Below are 19076 nucleotides of genomic sequence, written 5' to 3' on the forward strand. Positions count from 1 at the left end.
AATATTTCACCCCATATTTTCTATTTACATATGTGTCTTATCTACCGAGTGTGTGTCGGCGATGAGGAAGATGCTATAGGCTCTGGGAGCAGAAAACAGCATAAATGGATTTAGCGGAGGGGATGGTGCTCAGTGCTAACGTATAATTGGGAGGGAGAGGTGTCCAGCATTAAGATATTGTTTGGGAAACGGCGTAAATTGAAATAGCCTGGTAGCATGTTAGGAGGCAATATGAATTAAGTTATTCATGGGGAGCTACTCAGAGTTGATTCACCGGTGGGGAGACAGCATTAAGTGTTTTAATTGTGGTTAGGAGGGCCGCCCAACGTTAATTAAAACTGCCTCAATAAATCAATTAATTTTGTTTTGTTAAATCAATTAATTAATCTGGGCAGGGCTCCCAGGCATGGCTTGCAAGGGGGCAGTATATTTCAGCCGTTTACATCTTCCTAGCTATTGCATATGTAGTATTTAGAGAAAAGTAACAACATCATAAAAATCAAACTACTATTTTTGTGTGAAATAAACAAACAATCTAAGTTCTACAAACATAGGTGACCTTAAAAAAGCAGCCAATTTCTTCCCTCCTCTACACTGGTGTAAATCCCATTGCAAACAACTACAATGTCCTCACTAATTTCTGCATCTTGGAACCCAATCCCTGCCTATCCATCTTATTTCAGAATCATTCCAGCAATATAACCCATTCTCTTGTGCTAACAATTTGAATAATCTCTAAAAAGAAAAAACTAATGTAACATGAATTGTACTAACAAAGCAGTTCTATAACTTTATTCTGTGTACTCCCTCTTCTCTGCTCCATAATGCTCTCTGCTCTTCTGCTCTCTGCTCTTCTCTGCTCCATGACATATCTAATGTCATTTCCCCTGTCTTTTTTAGGCACATTTAGACTGTAAGCTCTTTTGGCCAAAAACTGGCTAAAGTTTTCAAATGTGGGCACCCGAAATAAGTCCCTATATTCATATTTAGGCACTGGAGTAAACAGTCTGGTTTTCAAAGATGTGGAATTGTGTCTGCCTGGCATTTTTGAAAAATAGGCCATTCCATGCATGTTTGCTTATTTGGGCCTATGTCTTTCTAATTTATGTAGAAATGCCATGCACATCATTGATGCTATACAAATATTAATGATAATAAATAGGCATTACCACCATCACATTTTAAGATAAAATGTATAGCTTAATTTACCCTCAGCCACTTACATTTTTAGAAAATCTCACTGTGAAATTCCCAAACTTTCCCTATTATAATGTTTCCTGAAATCTTTGCCTCAGTGACTGTCTCAGTTTAAGTAAAACTTTCTTGAGTGTACACATCCCCCCACATACCGCACCCCACTCTCTGCTGCTGTTTAGTGTCAATCACTTCAGGTACAAGAGCTGACACTTACAAAGAGAGTCAAACATGGTCAATTTTAGTACAACTGTTGTTGCTCTGTCAAATTCATACACAAGTAATCCTGTAAATAATGTCCTGCTGGGAAAAATATATCCCTAGATATCTGCAGGGTTGAATAAAAATGTATTTACTTACTTGAAAGTCTCCTTCTTCCAGTATCTTTTTCCTCCACCTGACAAGGAAGGCAGCACAGACGTACAAGTGAAAATGAGAAAAACCCTCAGGTTCAGACTAAAAAACAAAAAACAAACAGAAATTAAATTTACTGAGTCATTACTTTACTTATGTCATTTAACCCCAATTATATACAAGACATTCAATATTGACTTGTTGTTGATGATATCAAATGTTTAAGAGAAACAAAGAACACAGACTATGTGCTTTCTTAATCTTCATTAGGTCTAGAATCTTATTAGATTTAAGGGACTTAAACCTCTATTTTTCACATCCCAAATGTATTATGACTTCATCTCTGCTATAAGCATCCATAGACTATATCCTATACTGAGAACCAGGCCTGGGTGCATATTTCTCAAAGTTAAACTACTTTCTTTCCAGCCCATTCCAGGCTTTTCCCTTTAGTAACTATGTTCTATGAATTTCTGTAAGCTCAAGCACACTCCCCCAAACCCAGTGTTACAACCATATGCCCCATGTCCACTACTTTGAGTGTGGAAGTTCAATCTAATATTCATTTCTGTGACGTTGCACTACATGTGTTTTATGGAAATATGCTTATGAGTGTAAATATGATGTAACTGGAATATGCTTTATACAAAAGGTCTCTTGTAAGGTATCATTACAAACCCTATAATCTACTGAGTGTGTTCATCCTATTTGTATGTATGTATCATTCTTGTATCTGAAGCTAGAAATATGAAGCATAACTCTGAAGTCCTATTGTAATTATGCAAAGTGTGGGCCATTAATGGTGGTTTAGAACCTTGATGGCTGCCATTAACTAGGACATTTGGTGGTAAATGGCTCTGTTTACTTGCAAACCTCCCTGGGTACCTGCGGGCCAGCCCTGGAAGAATGAGGTCCATATCACATGATACAGGAATCCATCTTAAACCAGGTGCTTTTCCATTTAGAGGTGGGGGACCCAGAGAGACAAAAGTTTCCCGCCTTGTGCCAAAGCTATAAAAGGGGGTGGAACAGAACAAAGAGGGCGGTCAGTCATGAGAAATCCCCTAGTTACCACCTGAGCTGGAACTAACAAGGTCTGTACCAGGGGAAAGGATTGGGACCAGGCTAGGAAGGAGTCTAGTCTGTGAAAGAAGCTTATTGAAACATCTCTGAGGGTGAGATTTACCTGTATTTAGTTTCTTAATGTACTAGGCTTAGACTTGCATGTTTTGTTTTATTTTGCTTGGTAACTTACTTTGTTCCTTCTGTTATTACATGAAACCACTTAAATCCTACTTTTTATACTTAACAAAATCACGTTTGTTTATTAACTAACCCAGAGTGATTAATACCTGGGGGAGCAAACAGCTGTGCATATCAGTGTTATAGAGGGCAGACAACCATGAGTTTACCCTCTATAAGCTTTATAGAGAGTAAAACGGATTTATTTGGGGTTTGGATCCCATTGGGAACTGGGTGCTGGAGATAGGTGATCTGCTGAGCAGTTTTTGGTTAAAGTCTGCAGCTTTGGGGGCATGGACCAGACCTGGGTCTGTGTTTGCAGCATGCTGGCATGTCTGGCTCAACAAGGCAGGGTTCTGGAGTCCTGAGCTAGCAGGGGAAATGGGCTCAGAGGTAATTCCAGCACATCAGGTGACCGTCCCAAGGGGGTCTCTGTGACCGAACCCAGTCACAATTTCTTTCTCAAGCCTTTTCACTGTAGTAATACAGTGCTGTGTCCATTTGTTACCTTTTTTGAAAAAATAAAATGTAAAGTTTGGTGGGTGTTGACCAGCTGCTAACGTATCACATTAAATCCAACAAAAATTGTACCCTCTCTGCATTTAATAACATGAACACTACAGTTTAATTCTGGCACACAATCAGTTGCAAGCCCCAATTTTGTAACCAAATCTGCTTGTTTTCCTAATGCATTTTGGAGTCATTTATTTGAATCCCCAACAAAGGTCATTTTCTATGGCTCTTGGCCGTAGTTTAGATTTCACAAACATACTAAAGAGTTAGTCCAAAGGCATGATCTCCATGTACAGTATTAAAGAAAAGTATTTCCCTAAAGCAAGATCTGTGGCCTATTTAAAAATGTAACTGGGTAGAATTTTATTTGAGACTGATTTCCAATTACTGCTGAACTAGTAAAATTGAAATAAGAAAACTATGATACAACTTATTTTTGGTGTTAGCATTGGTTTATAGAGAACAGACACTATAGAGAAGTCTCATGAGATCAAAATTTTGGAAAAAAATGAATTAGTTTTTTGAAGTTAGAAAACTATAGCTCTGATAAATAGAGGGAGTACAATTTAGTTAAGATATTTAACCAAATAATATAAGTAAATATAAAATATAGTAATTGTCCTTTATAAAAATCCAACAGAAGTCTGGATATTTTCTTAATCATCTTAGCTGGTCATTGCAGAACTATTTCTCATTGCTTTCCTACAATTTTGTGTGTATCACACATACTTGAGGTTGGGGCATTTGTTATATAATTCATTGAGTTTGACTTTTCTTCTTGTTCTAAACAGGTTATACATTTTCTGTGGAGAAACATATATCTGGAGGCATTGCATGTGAAGCCTGAATGTGGACTAGTGCAGTGGTGACTCCTGTCCTTGTCCATCGGTGCCGTTGACTTGGGGTGTGTGCCCATTGGGTCCGTAGTTACACAGCACCTGCCACTGTAGATCTTCATGAGCCATGGGTACTGGGCTGAAAATGTCTTAGTGCTGGCAGTACTGAGAATATCAAGCATGCCGGAGATTGTTTAGGACTAGCGTGGGGCTCACTAGCGTGGGGACTTCCTTTTTGATAACTTACGAGACGGGTCAGTGGCTGGTTCTTTGACCCATAGCCTTTGGATGTTGACCGTTGTAGGGAAGAATCACATCTGCTAGGTGACTTTTGGTGTGGGTCTGGGGAAGGTTGGAAGGACTCCTCCAGGAATATTATCTTCTGTCTCAACTCCCTGTCCATGCAAGACCTGGGCCTCAGTTACTGGCAGAGACCACACTTCTGTGGAATGTGGCCTTCCCCGAGTAAGCGTATACACTGGGAGGAGTGATTGTCTGCAACAGGGATAGCCTCTTTGCAGGAGACACACTTCTTGAAGCCCGGTGAACCAGGCATACTTTGTCGTGGGAAGGGTCCCCAACAAGAAAATAACACGGAGGAAAATAAAGTCTTTTTTTAAGGAAGAAAATAAGAAAGAAGGGAAAAAACTCTACAACTACAACTCAGTACTTGGAGATTGACTAGCTATAGACACGTCAAATGAAAGTAAGGTTGTAACAGACTTTGAATAGCTTTGTCTCTAGCCAGGGGTGGTTGAGAAGGTTGGCTAGCCTTGTGGCAAGGCACGAGGAGAGAGAGTGCATGTGCGGGCCTAACAGACACTGCTACTGAAGATCTCCAATCAGCAGTGCAGGGACGCAAGCACACTTTTAGTGGAGCACCTATAGGGACACTACTCGAAGAAGAAAATGCAATTCCTTGTGTTGGAATTTGCTTGGATTAAAAATAACAGTCTTGAACACCATCAGAGAGGGCAGACGGAGTACCGGATTTACCATGGTGCCGGTCCCAGGCTCCAAAGGGGTCCCGGCCCAGCCCGCTGTTCTCTCCCCCTGCCCACTGCTCTCTCCTGCCAAGGCAGCGGGCAGAAGCTTGGTCCTGCCGGCTCCTGCTGCAGGACAGACTCCACCAGCAGCCAAGCTCCCCCATCCCCCGCCTCTTCCCACAGTGTGCCGCGTTCCTGGCCCTCCCCCGCTCCCTGCCGCCAAACAGCTGATCGCCCACACGAGGGGGGCCTTGGAGAAGGGGGTGGAATCAGGGCATGTCTCTCCAGCCCCTTGCTGCAAGCCTCTCAGGGCAGGGGGCTGGGGGTGTGGGCTGGGGTTCTGGGGGTGCTCCTAGCCCCCAGCCCTGACTCCTGCACCCCCTCACACACCCCCAGCCCTCTGCCCTGACTCCTGCACCCCCCACACATACCCATACCTCCCACCCCATTCCCTGACTCCTGCACCCCCTCACGCCCCCAACCCTGACTCCTGCACCCCCCACACATACCCACTCCCACCCTCACCACCAAACGGGATCTCCTGCACCCCCCCCTCACATTCCCACCTGCACCCCTCACACCAAATGGGAGATGCCCCAGGTAAGCGCTCCACACCCCAACCTCCTGCCCCAACCCTGAGCCCCCTCCCTCACCCTAGCTCCTGGCCAGACCCTGCACCCCAACCCCCTGCCTGCTCCTGCACTCTAACTCCCTCCCAGACGCTGCACCCCCAGCTCTGTGCTCAGTGCACCCCCACCCTCAGCTCAGTGCAGAGAGAGACAAAAAGAATGGGCTAGAACCAGGGAGAAGGTATGTACCCGCTCTATGTGGGAAGGGGCGGGGGGAGGATCCTGTTTACCCCCTCCCCAGCCCTGCTGCGCTTGCAGTTTAACCCGGCCCCTCCCTTGCTCCAGGGACCAACACTAGCTCCCGCCACGCTTTGCTTTTGCCCCCGGCCCCTGCATTGCTCCCGTCAGCAGGGACTAATCCTTCCCCCATGCCCCACGGTGTTCATCTTGCCCCTGGCTCCTGCCTTGCTCCAGCTGGGGACCAATCCTCCCCCACCACGCTCCACTGTCAGGTGGAAAAAATTAATGATTTTTTTAAAAAAAATACTCAAAAATCTGATTTTTGAGGAAAAAACCTATCTAAAGATAGTTTTAATTAAGATACATTATAATTAAGATAATCATGGAATAGGGATTATAAATTCTAATTCTACAGTATGAGAAAATATATGCATATAATGTTTAAGAAAAGTTTTGCAAATGAGTTATAATAGTTCATGGATTAGAGACCCAATTTTATGGGGTTCCACAGGCTTCTGTACAGATTATTTAGGTTAATCTTTCTATCTACCCAGTGGGACTCAGTGTTCAGTCTAGAAGATACCATCAGAGATGCTTAGTTTTGCAGTTCTCAAACTGTGGATGTGTGTCTCCAGAGGTAACATGCTTGTTAACAGCAAAAATGTTTTAAATAAATAAATAATATATAGAGGTGAGAAATAACAGACCTCATCCCTATTGTCCCTCTGCAAATTTGTGTACACAGAGTCAATCCCTTACCTCTCTTTAAAAGTGAAAAGTTTCAAAAAGTTCAATGAATAGAAGACTGCTGGGGGCGGACAACAAGAAGAAGTCTGGAGATAAATGTGAGAAGTGAGGGACATATGTTTTTTTGTTAAAATATTATGTTTGCCATTGAAGAAAAAAATCCAAAATACTTAAAGTTGTTGTTTTAGTTAAATAAAACAATTTAAATGTCTGTCTGGTGATGTTCTCCTCCTAATACAACATAGCAAGAAAATCCTCCAAATATTAATGATTAACCTGTTCAATTGGAGATAGTTGACCTCCCAATGACTTCATAAATATCTGCTTCAATTATCTTTGGTAAATGAAATAACCAAACTATCATTCATTTTCTGATATAGCTGTAAAACTCATCTGAAAAGTTTTCAAAATAAATCACTTTAAAAATGTATAGTGTTCTGTTATTTTCTTTGTTAGGCCTGCGGAAGTGAAGAAACGGATCGATAGAGCCAGAAGAGTTCCCAGAAGTCACCTACTACAGGACAGGCCTAACAAAGAAAATAACAGAACACCACTAGCCGTCACCTTCAGCCCCCAACGCATTATTAAGGATCTACAACCTATCCTGAAGGATGATCCAACACTCTCACAAATCTTGGGAGAAAGGCCAGTCCTTGCCTACAGACAGCCCCCCAACCTGAAGCAAATACTCTCCAGCAAACACATATCACACAACAGAACCACTAACACAGGAACCTATCCTTGCAACAAAGCCCGTTGCCAACTGTGCCCACATATCTATTCAGGGGACACCATCACAGGGCCTAATAACATCAGCCACACTATCAGAGGCTCGTTCACCTGCACATCCACCAATGCGATATATGCCATCATGTGCCAGCAATGCCCCTCTGCCATGTACATTGGTCAAACTGGACAGTCTCTACATAAAAGAATAAATGGACACAAATCAGATGTCAAGAATTATAACATTCATAAACCAGTCAGAGAACACTTCAATCTCTCTGGTCACGCGATTACAGACATGAAAGTTGTGATATTACAACAAAAAAACTTCAAATCCAGACTCCAGCGAGAGACTGTTGAATTGGAATTCATTTGCAAACTGGATACAATTAACTTAGGCTTGAATAGAGACTGGGAGTGGCTAAGTCATTATGCAAGGTAACCTCTTTCCCCTTGTTTTTTCCTTACCCCCCCCAGACGTTCTTGTTAAACTCTGGATTTGTGCTGGAAATGCCCACCTTGATTATCATACACATTGTAAGGAGAGTGGTCACTTTAGATAAGCTATTACCAGCAGGAGAGTGGGTTTGTGTGTGTGGGGGAGGGGGGTGGAAACCTGGATTTGTGCTGGAAATGGCCCATCTTGATTATCATACACATTGGAAGGAGAGTGATCACTTTAGATAAGCTATTACCAGCAGGAGAGTGGGTGGGGGGAGGTATTTTTTCATGCTTTGTGTGTATAAAAAGATCTTCTACACTTTCCACAGTATGCATCTGATGAAGTGAGCTGTAGCTCACAAAGCTTATGCTCAAATAAATTGGTTAGTCTCTAAGGCGCCACAAGTACTCCTTTTCTTTTTGCGAATACAGACTAACACGGCTGTTACTCTGAAACAGGACAAGTTGAAGTTTTACCTGAACTCCCCTTTTAGATTTATTTTGATCAGCTAAGCAAAGTAAAATTATAACTTGCCTGCTCTGCACTAGGATTTTTACCATATGAGCTATCATGTGTTCACTATTTCATTGTAACAACCAAACTTTTTTCCTAGTGTAGAAATTCTCTAGGAGTATGTCTATTTAAATACTGGGTTCAGAGCTTGACTGTTTAACATATGAAATTGGATAAAATGACACCTGAAGATGATGTAGCTGTAGGAACAGCATTAAATACCAATTATCACATCAGTTTTTGTTCAAGAAAACATGAAGAAATTGAAAAAAAAAACCCTTTAAAAATCCAGAAAGCCATGTAGAGGTCAAAAACCTTTTCTACCTTATTCTGAACATAATTAACAGAACATGAAAGATTTTTCCTGTTTAGTTGCATCATTAAAATTCCTTTATAGCTTTCTCAGCTCTACAATTAATAAAAAATGGTTACTAACTTTCTGTAACTGTTGTTCTTTGAGATATGTTACTCATGTCAATTTAAATATAGGGGTGCACGTGCCGTGGGCACTGCTGCCGGAAAGCTTTTCCCTCAGTGGTATCCGTCGGATCGGCTCTGGTGCCCCTGAAATTGTGCCCTCTTAGCGCTGATATATAGGGGCCTTCTGCCCCGCCGCCCTGAGTTCCTTCTTGATGGCCAGCTCAGACAGAGGAGTAGGAAGGTGGGTTTTGGAAAGGATATGAGCAACACATTTTGAAGAACAACAGTTATAGAAGGTTAGAAACAGTTTTTGTTTTTCTTCGAGTGCTTGCTCATGTCCATTCCAATGTAGGTGGCTCCCAAGCAGCTGTAGGAGGTGGGATTGGAGTTCAATGACAAGTTTTCCTAAATGGTTTAGTCCTTTCTATGTAGGAGACCAATGCTCGTCTGATGTCTAGCAAATATAGCCTCTGTTCCTTGCTATCTACGTGCAGCTTTGGGTAGAAGATGGGAAGAAAGATGTCCTGGTTATTGTGGAAATGCAACATCACCTTTGGGAGAAAAGTTGGGTGAGGGTCCCAGGGCGGGACCAGCTGTCTCACCTGAGAGTACAGTCTGCCCAGCCCCTTAAGAACCCATCTACAGAGCAAGTTAGCAAAAATTGACCCGCCATTTACCCCTGCGTGGAAAACCAAAATTGCTGCCAGGTGTACTCTAATCAATGACACTGATAGCCCTTGCTGCTTCAGGTGTAGCAAATAGTTCAGAACACACTGCATTGATGCTCGGATGGGTGAGACCTTTTTCTGTGCTGACCAAATTGAGAACCTCTTCCATTTTGCCAGGTACATGGCCCTAGTGGATGGATTTCTGCTCCCTCAAAGAACTTCTTGAACTTGACCTGAGAATGCTAGCTCTGAGGGGCTCAGCCATGGCTTTCAGGCAATGAGATGGAGGGATTCAAGGTTCGGATGAGGTAGGTATCCGTGATCCTGGGAGAGGAGATCCAGAAACAGAAGTAGGGTGATTGGTGTTTCCACCAAGAGGTCCAGAAGGGTGGTGAACCAGTGTTGACGGGGCCAGGCCGAGGTTATCAGGCTCGTTCCCTCCTTTCTGACCTTAAGCAGAATCTTGTCTATGAGTGGAATGGGAGGGAATGCATAAAAGAGATGGTCCTTCTATGGGAGAAGGACCGTATCTGTGAGTGAGCAGAACTACAGACACTTCCTGTTGCGCCTCTTTGCAAACAAGTTGTCAAGGTTCCTTCCCCACTCTGAACTCTAGGGTACAGATGTGGGGACCTGCATGAAAGACCCCTAAGTTTATTCTTACCAGCTTAGGTTAAAAACTTCCTCAAGGTACAAACTTTGCCTTGTCCTTGAACCCTATGCTGCCACCACCAAGCGTGTTAAACAAAGAACAGGGAAAGAGCCCACTTGGAGACGTCTTCCCCCCAAAATATCCCCCCAAGCTCTACACCCCCTTTCCTGGGGAAGGCTTGATAAAAATCCTCACCAATTTGCATAGGTGAACACAGACCCAAACTCTTGGATCTTAAGAACAATGAAAAAGCAATCAGGTTCTTAAAATAATTTTAATTAAAGAAAAAGTAAAAAAATCACCTCTGTAAAATCAGGATGGTAAATTACCTTACAGAGTAATCAGATTCAAAACATAGAGAATCCCTCTAGGCAAAACCTTAAGTTACAAAAAGACACAAAACCAGGAATATACATTCCATTCAGCACAACTTATTTTATCAGCCATTTAAACAAAACAGAATCTAATGCATATCTAACTAGATTGCTTACTAACTCTTTACAGGAGTTCTGACCTGCATTCCTGCTCTGGTCCCGGCAAAAGCATCACACAGACAGAGAGGACCCTTTGTTTCCCCCCACTCCAGCTTTGAAAGTATCTAGTCTCCTCATTGGTCATTTTGGTCAGGTGACAGCGAGGTTATCTTAGCTTCTTAACCCTTTACAGGTGAAAGGGTTTTGCCTCTGGCCAGGAGGGATTTTATAGTTCTGTATACAGAAAGGTGGTTACCCGTCCCTTTATATTTATGACAAGTCTATCTGGGGAGTTCCCCACCTCTGAGAAATGTCCTTCATGACATCTGGGCGAATAGACCACTCGTGACTGGAGATGATCCGCTGAGATGATCCTCTAACTTGTTCTGTTCCCCCAGAAGATAGGAGGCCTCGAAGTGGATTGAGTGGGTTATGCAGAATTCCCACAGGCAAAGGGCTTCTTGGCATAGGTCAGAGGAGCATGCTGCTACCCTGTCTCCTTATTTAGATCATCACTGTAGTGTTGTTTGTAAGCACTGACACAAATGTGCCTTTCAGATGGGGCTGGAACATTTGGCAGGCAAGACACACCGCTCTGAGTTCCCTCTTGTTGATGTGGAGTGAGAGCTCCTCCTGGAACCAGAGGCCATGAGTTCTGAGGATCCCCAGATGGGCCCCCCAACCCAGGGCAGAAGCATCGGTGACTAGAGACATTGACAGCTGTGGTTTTGCGAATGGGACACCTGCGCACACTGACCCCCGATCCAGCCACCATAAAAAGGAAGTGACCACTGAAAGGGGAAGCGTGACCACCATGCCCAGGCAGTCCCATCTTGGTCAGTACAGTGATGCTAGCAGGTCTGAATCACAACCTCAAGTGTTTCACTACATACGTGCTTGATGCCATATGCCCCAGGAGTTTCAGGCAATTTCTTGCCATGGTGATGGGATGGTTTCTGACGCTCTCTATGATCAAGCCCAGGGTCTGGAATGTGGCTTCCAGAAGTAAGGCTCTAGTCTGGACCGAGTCAAGGACCGCCCCATGAACTCTATCTTTTGGACGGGGGAGATCGTGGATTTTCACATGTTTATCAAAAGGCCTAATTTCTGGAAGGTTGACAATATTAGCTGTATGTCTGCCTCCACCTGCGCCCTGGTCTACCCTCTGATCAGCCAGTCATCGAGAAAGGGATATACCTGAACCCTTTGTTTCCTTTGGAAAGCCGCAACAACAACCATGTATTTTGTGAAAACCTGAAAGGCTGCTGACAGCCAAATGGAAGTACCATGAACTGATAGCGTACTTGGCCCACAACGAATCTGAGAAGAACGGTGGTCAAGGATACCATGCAGAACTTCAGCTTCTTCATGAGTTTATTGAGGTTTTGCAGGTCCAGGATGTGTCAGAGACTGCCATTGGCCTTTGAGATTAGGAAATAATGGAAGTAAAACCCCTTGCCGAAGCCCTCTTGGCTTCGGAGGAACCTCCTCTACTGCTCCCACTTGCGGAGGTATTCACACTTCCTGAATTCGTGAGTAGGGTCCTTGAAGAGGGACAGGGAGGGAGGGTAGGGAGGCAGGGAAGGACTGAAATGCAGAGTTTATCCCAGTCCTATCATGCGTAGCACCAAGTGATCTGAGGTAACATGGGCCCATGCCCAATAGAAGTGAGATAGCCAGTCCACAAACATTAGAAAGGTTGGATCCAGACACTGCCCTGGTACAACGTCCTCGGGCACACCCTCAAAAGGCCTGTTTAGACTACGACAATTGTCTCGCGGGCTCAGGCCCACGGGCTGATGAGGGCTTGGGCAGAGGCCTCCTTTTGTAGCTCCTACCCCACCTCCTATTATAATCCTACCTGGACTGAGGTTGGTAGAAACAAGGCAAAGGCTGGGGCTTAAAGTGCTTCCTCAACAGGGCGTGTGTGTATAGGCCTAGTGACTTTAAAGGTGACCCTTGAATCCTTTAAGCTGTGGAGCTTAGAGTTGGTTTGCTCTGAAAAGTGAGACATACCTGAAGGTCCTGAATTGTTTGTTGCATTTCATATGGAAGGCTCGAGGCCTGCAGCCACAAGCTTCTCCTCATAGTCACAGCCAAAGTCATGGTTTGTGCAGATGAGTCTGCAACGTCCAGTGCCACTTGCAGGAACTCTTTCGCCACTCCTCTGCTCTTCTCGACTAGAGCATAGAACTCAGTCCTAGATTCCTGTGGCAGCAACTCCTTACATTTAGTCAGTGCCCCCCACCCCCCCAGGTGTTAAAGTCATAGCGGCTCAGGAGCACCTGCTGGTTGGGAATTCGAAGCCGTAGTCCCGCCATGGAGTAGATCTTTCTGTCAAAAAATGATCCAGCTTCTTAGCATCCTTGGTCTTGGAGGTACGCTCGTGCTCCCCCTACCTCTCTCGTTCATTTGCTGCTGATACCACTAGCAACCCTGGGGGAGGATGGGTGTACAGATATTCAACCTCCTTTTGGGGGGCACAAAATACTTTCTCTCCACCCTCTGTGTCATGGGTTGCAAGGAGGCTGGAGTCTGCCACAGGGCCTTAATGAGCTCCAGGATGAAACTGTTCAGAGGCAAAGCCACTCGTGATTGGCCTGAAGGGGCCAAGATGTCCACCAGGGAATGGGAGGCTTCTGAGATGTCCTCCACCTGGATTCCCAGGTCCTGGGCTATTCTCTTTAGAAGTTCCTGGTGCACCCTGTGGTCATCTTGAGTGGGAGCAAATGAAGTTCCTGTTACTGCCTCATCTGGGGAGGAGAAGGATGCTAGGACCGCTACTGGACTCTGTTCCTTCCCTTTGGCACCTGAAGTATCCTGTGATGCCAGGTCCTGAAGTTCGGTACTGGGCTCGGTGCTGGGACCTAGTCCCTGCTCAGACGGAAGAGGTGGGGGAGCTCTACCCTCTGACACAATAGAATATGACTTCCTTGACTGAGGCCCTTGGGTCCCAAAAAGCTATTACATAGGAACCTGCCACTGTGCGGGCCAGGCCGTTGGTAGAAACCGTTAGCTCATATCAGCCATCAGGTGCGGGCAGTCAGACCTCTGCTGGCTCCTCTGGGAGCTGTAGGACTCTGGTTTGGAGTCCAATGGCGAGGCAAGGAATCACTCCCCAGTGACCACAGGGGAGCTGTGTCTGATGGTACCAGAGTGGTGCCAGGAGGGGAGTGACCAGTGCTGCAAATTCATAGTAGGTTTTCCCTTTGGCAGTACCTGTGGTCTTGGTGCCATAACTGTTTTTGTTTCTAGTGCCTGTTCCCGCCTGGTGGGGGAAGGCGGTACTGGGAGGGATAGCAGGTCTCTTGCTGCTTCAAAAGCCTCTGGAACAGATGGAAGTACCAGCACTACACTGTGATGGCTCTCCCTCCAAGGAGAGTCCAATGGTACCAGACTCTATGGTTCCCCTCGCTAGGCTGGAGTTGATGGTACCAGACTGGCAGCCATTGATGTGAGTGGCCTGACATGGGTCTCACTCTGCCAGGCTCCTTGTGATGGGTTGGGATTTGGGGAGTGTCCACTGTCCGTCCGTCGTTGTTCCTTGTGTGGCACTGGTGACTGAGATTGGTGCCGAGTATCCCCATGAGGGGTAGATCTCCTCTGCACTGGAGATCTGGTAGTGCTGAGTCCTGGGACACAGACAAGGAGTCCTCTCTCATTGCCGGAGAGGCTGGGCTACACTCCCTGTCTCTCAGAGAAGCCGGAGCGGTTCTCAACGAGGTGGAGGTACTTGGTGGTGAGTTATGACTTGGCTCCGAAGAGGAATGAAGTGCTACCTCCATGAGGAAGAATTTGAGTCTCGCTGGTTTGAACCCCTTACAAATCCTGCAGCGGTCCTGCAGGTGAAATTCCCCCAAACACTTAAGGCAAGCAGAGTGGGGGTAACTAATTGGCATAGGCTTATGGCAAGCCTCACATGGCTTAAAACCCCAAAGACCGAGGCATGCCCTGGTGCCAGGGAAGGGAAAACCCCGGGAAGTGCGGTCCTACTCTATTACTACTAACTAACACTAAAACTATCATAACTAACTACTGTTTTATGAGCTATAGGTAGGAAAAAGAGACAAAGTCCACTGGGGAGAATACTTGTGCGAGCGCAAGGATGAACAGAATTTCCAGTGACTGTCACAGGCGATAAGAAGGAACTGATGGGGCAGTGCATCAACAGGCCCCTATATATCGGTGCTATGAGGGTGCATCTCCAGGAGGCACCAGAAGCGACTCGATGGATATCACTGAGAGAAAAACTTTCCAGTGGCAGTGCATGCGGCATGTGCATACCTACACTGGAATGGACATATGCAAGCACTCGAAGAACAACAATAATTTTAAAAAGATGTCAGCTGACATCAGGAAATTAAAATAAATAAAATCAAAACCTTTTAAATTAATTATAGACAGATATTAATTTGTTCTACTTCTTGCTAGTAAAGGATTACAGCCAGTCTCTGCTTTAGTATAAATAAAGCAAATGCCATGATATATGATTGCCTTTTAAGCATTCATTAAATTGTTCAATTAATGAATGCATAGTTACCCATTAGTAGTATAATATGTAGCCATTTAAAAGTTACCAACATACCTTTAACATTTCAAGGAAAAGAACCATAATGTGAAAGGCAAAAGAGAGCATGTAAGGTTTATGTTAAATTTACAGGATCAATAAAATGAGTTTTGTAAGAAGTACACTTCAAATTTACTCCCATGAAACTGGAACAGTGAGTACAATAGTTGTCTGCTAAATTCAAACTGCACAGAATCATGTAAATATAAGTTTTATCTTAAAGAAAGCCTGGTAAAGTTCAATAATGTTGTTTTGAACTATTGCCTTTTTCTCCTTGCTTTGGAAATGAGACCTATTCACCACTGGAATGGTGCCATGATGCATTTGGAAGCCAAATTACCACATTTTACTAGCACATCAAACCACCAATGATGACCTTGCTGTAAACTCCCTGTGATGCTCTTACTTTTGTATGAGGCTTAAACTAATTCAAGAGTCTGGGTAAGAATAAACTTTGGCCTCAATGAAAACAAGAGAAAAGGCCTGTGGCCATGCATAGCAGTAGGAAACCTGAAGGCCTAAATAAGAGAGCCCACATTCCAGACCTAAAATAAAATTCCCACACCCCAGAAGACAGGCTACAGTTGATGAAGGAGAGAAGAATCTGTATTTGCGGAGCCTACGGCAGTATTCAAGAAGCTAGATGAAAGAAGATAGCAACCCAGTGCTGCCTGATGAACCTATGCTCTGAGTTTAGATCTGCCTAGGAATATGGACAATAGGATAAAAAGCTGACACCAGTCTAAGAATCTGCACTCAAGGGAGGAAGGGAGAGAAGAAAGCAAATGAAGTAGAGAAGGAGACTCAGGGGGAAGGGGACAAGTTACTCCTGGGGGAATTCTGCGCCACAGTGCAACCACAGAATTCACGTCCCCTGCATATTACTTTGCTTCCCCTCAGAAAAATTACTTTCTGACAGGGAAGCAAAAGGAAACTGCAAGAGCCGTCATGTGTCCCTTCCCAGCTGTCCAGGTACATCATTTCTGGTGCTCAGAGAAGCCGGCAGAAAGGGAAGTCACTGCAGGGGAGGGAGCAGAGCTGGGGATGCCCATGGGTGAAGTTTGGGGGGAGGGGGGGCGCACAGGGGATATTGCCCCCCAGAGGCAAGGTGGGGGGATATGCAGGGTCACATGCCCCCTGCCACCCACAATTTCTGTGAGTGCTGAGCTGCCTAGGGCTTGCTCTGCTTGGCCTGCTGGCATAACACCAACAGACCCCAGTAGTCACTGGACAGGATCGAACCTGGGACCACTGGAGCTAAATGCGTGAGCCTCTACTGCATGATCTAAAAGCCTAGATTAAGTTAAGGCTGTAGAGCAGACTCATTAATCTCTCTAAGTGGTATCAGTGCCTCTAGATGAGACAGAACCCAGGAGGTGTGTGGGTTACACTGGGGCCAAAGGGGTCTCAGTCATTCCCACGCTGTGCCTCCTGCCTGGCACGTTTCCGGCTTGCTCAGCCCATCTTCCCACAAGCTGGGCCCAGGCGAGGAGCAGAGGAAGTGGTACAGAACAGCTTCTCTCATGCTGGATGAGGAAGGGTGGCAACTCGGGCTGGCTGACTATGCAGCTGGATGCCACCTTCTGGGTCCTAGTGTCGGTTGTTTTCCCCTTCTATATGTGCTAACCGCCCTGCATGGCCACCATCCTGTTTTTTGTACAATGGTGAGTGCTCAAAGTGGGGCAAGGCCACGTGGGTGTGGGGGAAGAGGCAGTGGGGAAGGAAGGGGGATGGGATAGGGCATGGGGAAGAGAAAGAGATAGGGGTATGGGGCAGGGGGAGAGGGATGTGGGAGTGAGGAGAGGGGGATGGGGCAGGGGACAGTGGGGAGTGAAAGCCCCACCAAGCCCTACTCCCCCAGCACCTGGACCCCCCTCCCACCACCAATCACCACTTTCCCAGAAACCGGACTCCCCCCCGCTGAGCACCCGTGACCCGGACACTCCTCACAGAGCCCCATCTCCCAACACCAAACCCACCTGCTGAGCCCCAACCACCTTTACCTGGACCCCCTGCATTGTCCTATTGTCCCTGCATCCAGAATCTCTGAACGAGCCCCTTTGCATCCAGATCTCCCCTGCACCAGGGCCCCCCGCTGAGCTTCCCGCACCCAGATTGCCCCACACAGAACAAAATCACCCCACATCTGGATTCCCCCCACCACAGTAAGCCCCTCCACACTTAGATCCTGCTGGGCTGAGCCTGCCTGAGCACACCTTGCGATGTGGGAGCTGCAGACTGTTCTTCCACATCGGTGCAGCCAGTGTGCTCCCCGCTGCCATGCTGGAGCCTCCACATTTATTTATTGACAAATAAAATGTGCAGAATTTTAAAACATTGTGCACAGAATTTTTATTTTTTTGGCATAGAATTCCCTCAGGAGTAACAAGTACAGGAGAAGATGATATTGAGAATGTTTGGTGGCAGGGAGGTGGGGGGATGGGAGGGAGGGAGTACAGAGACACAAGGAGAAGGGAAGGACAAGTAAAAAGAAGAAGAAAAAGACCATTTGTGGTGGTGAGGGAGCCTGAGAATGGGTAGGACAGAAAGAGATTGTGTGGGAAAAGCAACAGAAAGATGGGGGGTTAATCTGGAGATGCGGGGAGGGCAAATGGCAGGTCTGAGAAAAGGCGGATGAGACAGAGGAAAAGAAGAAAAATTAATGAGAATAAAATACAGAAATAATTTAAAACAAAAAAGCAAGTAACATAAACGTAAGGTTAAAAATTCTGTTATGTATGACTGTTCCTATATTTTATTGTATTGTCTTGGCTGAAAAGGGGGAACAGAAATAAACAGACGACAATTTTTCTGTGTGGTGGTGCATACCAGATATTTCAATTTTCTTAAGTCAAGCACTGTAGGTATTGCTGGTGGGGAGAGGGACATGAGTTAAATTTAGGATATATTGAAATTTTGCTATTTTTTTTATGTCTCTAAAATTCAATTCAACATAACCCTTGGCACAACTGCTTTTTTGTTCTTCAGTTATTCTGTGGAATAAAAAAAGAATACCTATTCTTTTAAGATCCAGATTTTGAAAGCAAATAATCTGTTTGTTGTCCCATGCTGAAGAGAATCATATCATAGAAAAAGATCAAAAGAAAATGTTTAGGAGAACTTGAAAGAAAATACATCCAAAACCTCTAGCATTCTGATTGGAATGTTAAAAAGCTTTTTAAGAGAATACATAAAGAATATCCAGTATAATACCAAAGGCCTGTATTTGTTCTTGAAATTTTCCTCTAATATCTTTCTTTTCAATACCATTTTCCTAGGCTCCTTTATATTAAACCAAATAGGCTTAAATATTCTATTCATTAAAGAAAAATGCATATTCCCTTTAGATTTAAGAATTCATCATGCTTCAGAGATAAAACTAGGCTACAAAGTATTTCCAATGGATAGTCTTAGACAGTTTTGGAAATTGAGCAAAACAGCTAACACATAATTGCCTTTTCTAACACCTGCTACCTATTATACCTTTCCATTTGTAGCCCTTGAAGTTGCAAACAGTTTGATCGCTAAAAGTATAAAAACGCAGACTACAAGCTAAAGGCTGTTTAAAATCAAATATAAACAATGACCTTGATTTAAATATTTTAGCAAAATGTCTCAAGACAGATGTACAACCCTCCAGAAGATTTATTCTGAACATATTATGCATGACTCAGAGCACATCATCAGAGAGCCATCTGTCATCATCAATAAAAATCATTTAGATTGTTAACATCAGAGATATCACATTGTCCTGCAAAAGCTGATCTCTGTTCAGCTGAAATCAAAGGCACTCTTTCATACTCCACTCTCAGAACTTCTTGAATTAGACAATCACTGAATGGATGCAGACTGCAGACTGCAAATTTTGTAGTAACCAGAGAAAAATTAATCTAACCCACCCGCCCATACACAACACTTCATCAGGGAAGATGAA

General features: G+C 44.7%; 1 protein-coding gene across 5 annotated transcripts in view; it reads right to left on the minus strand.

The window, feature by feature from the left end:
• TBC1D22A (TBC1 domain family member 22A) overlaps positions 1–19076 on the minus strand; it is a 448171-nt gene that overhangs the window by 96723 nt on the left and 332372 nt on the right. For all 5 annotated transcript variants that reach the window (XM_037889077.2, XM_037889078.2, XM_037889080.2 and 2 more), the window contains one exon: positions 1555–1650. In XM_037889077.2, the coding sequence (XP_037745005.2) occupies positions 1555–1650 (96 nt within the window). The remainder of the gene's footprint in view (positions 1–1554; positions 1651–19076) is intronic.

This window comes from Chelonia mydas, chromosome 1 (genome assembly GCF_015237465.2).
Source record: "Chelonia mydas isolate rCheMyd1 chromosome 1, rCheMyd1.pri.v2, whole genome shotgun sequence".
Classification (NCBI taxonomy): Eukaryota; Metazoa; Chordata; order Testudines; family Cheloniidae; genus Chelonia; species Chelonia mydas.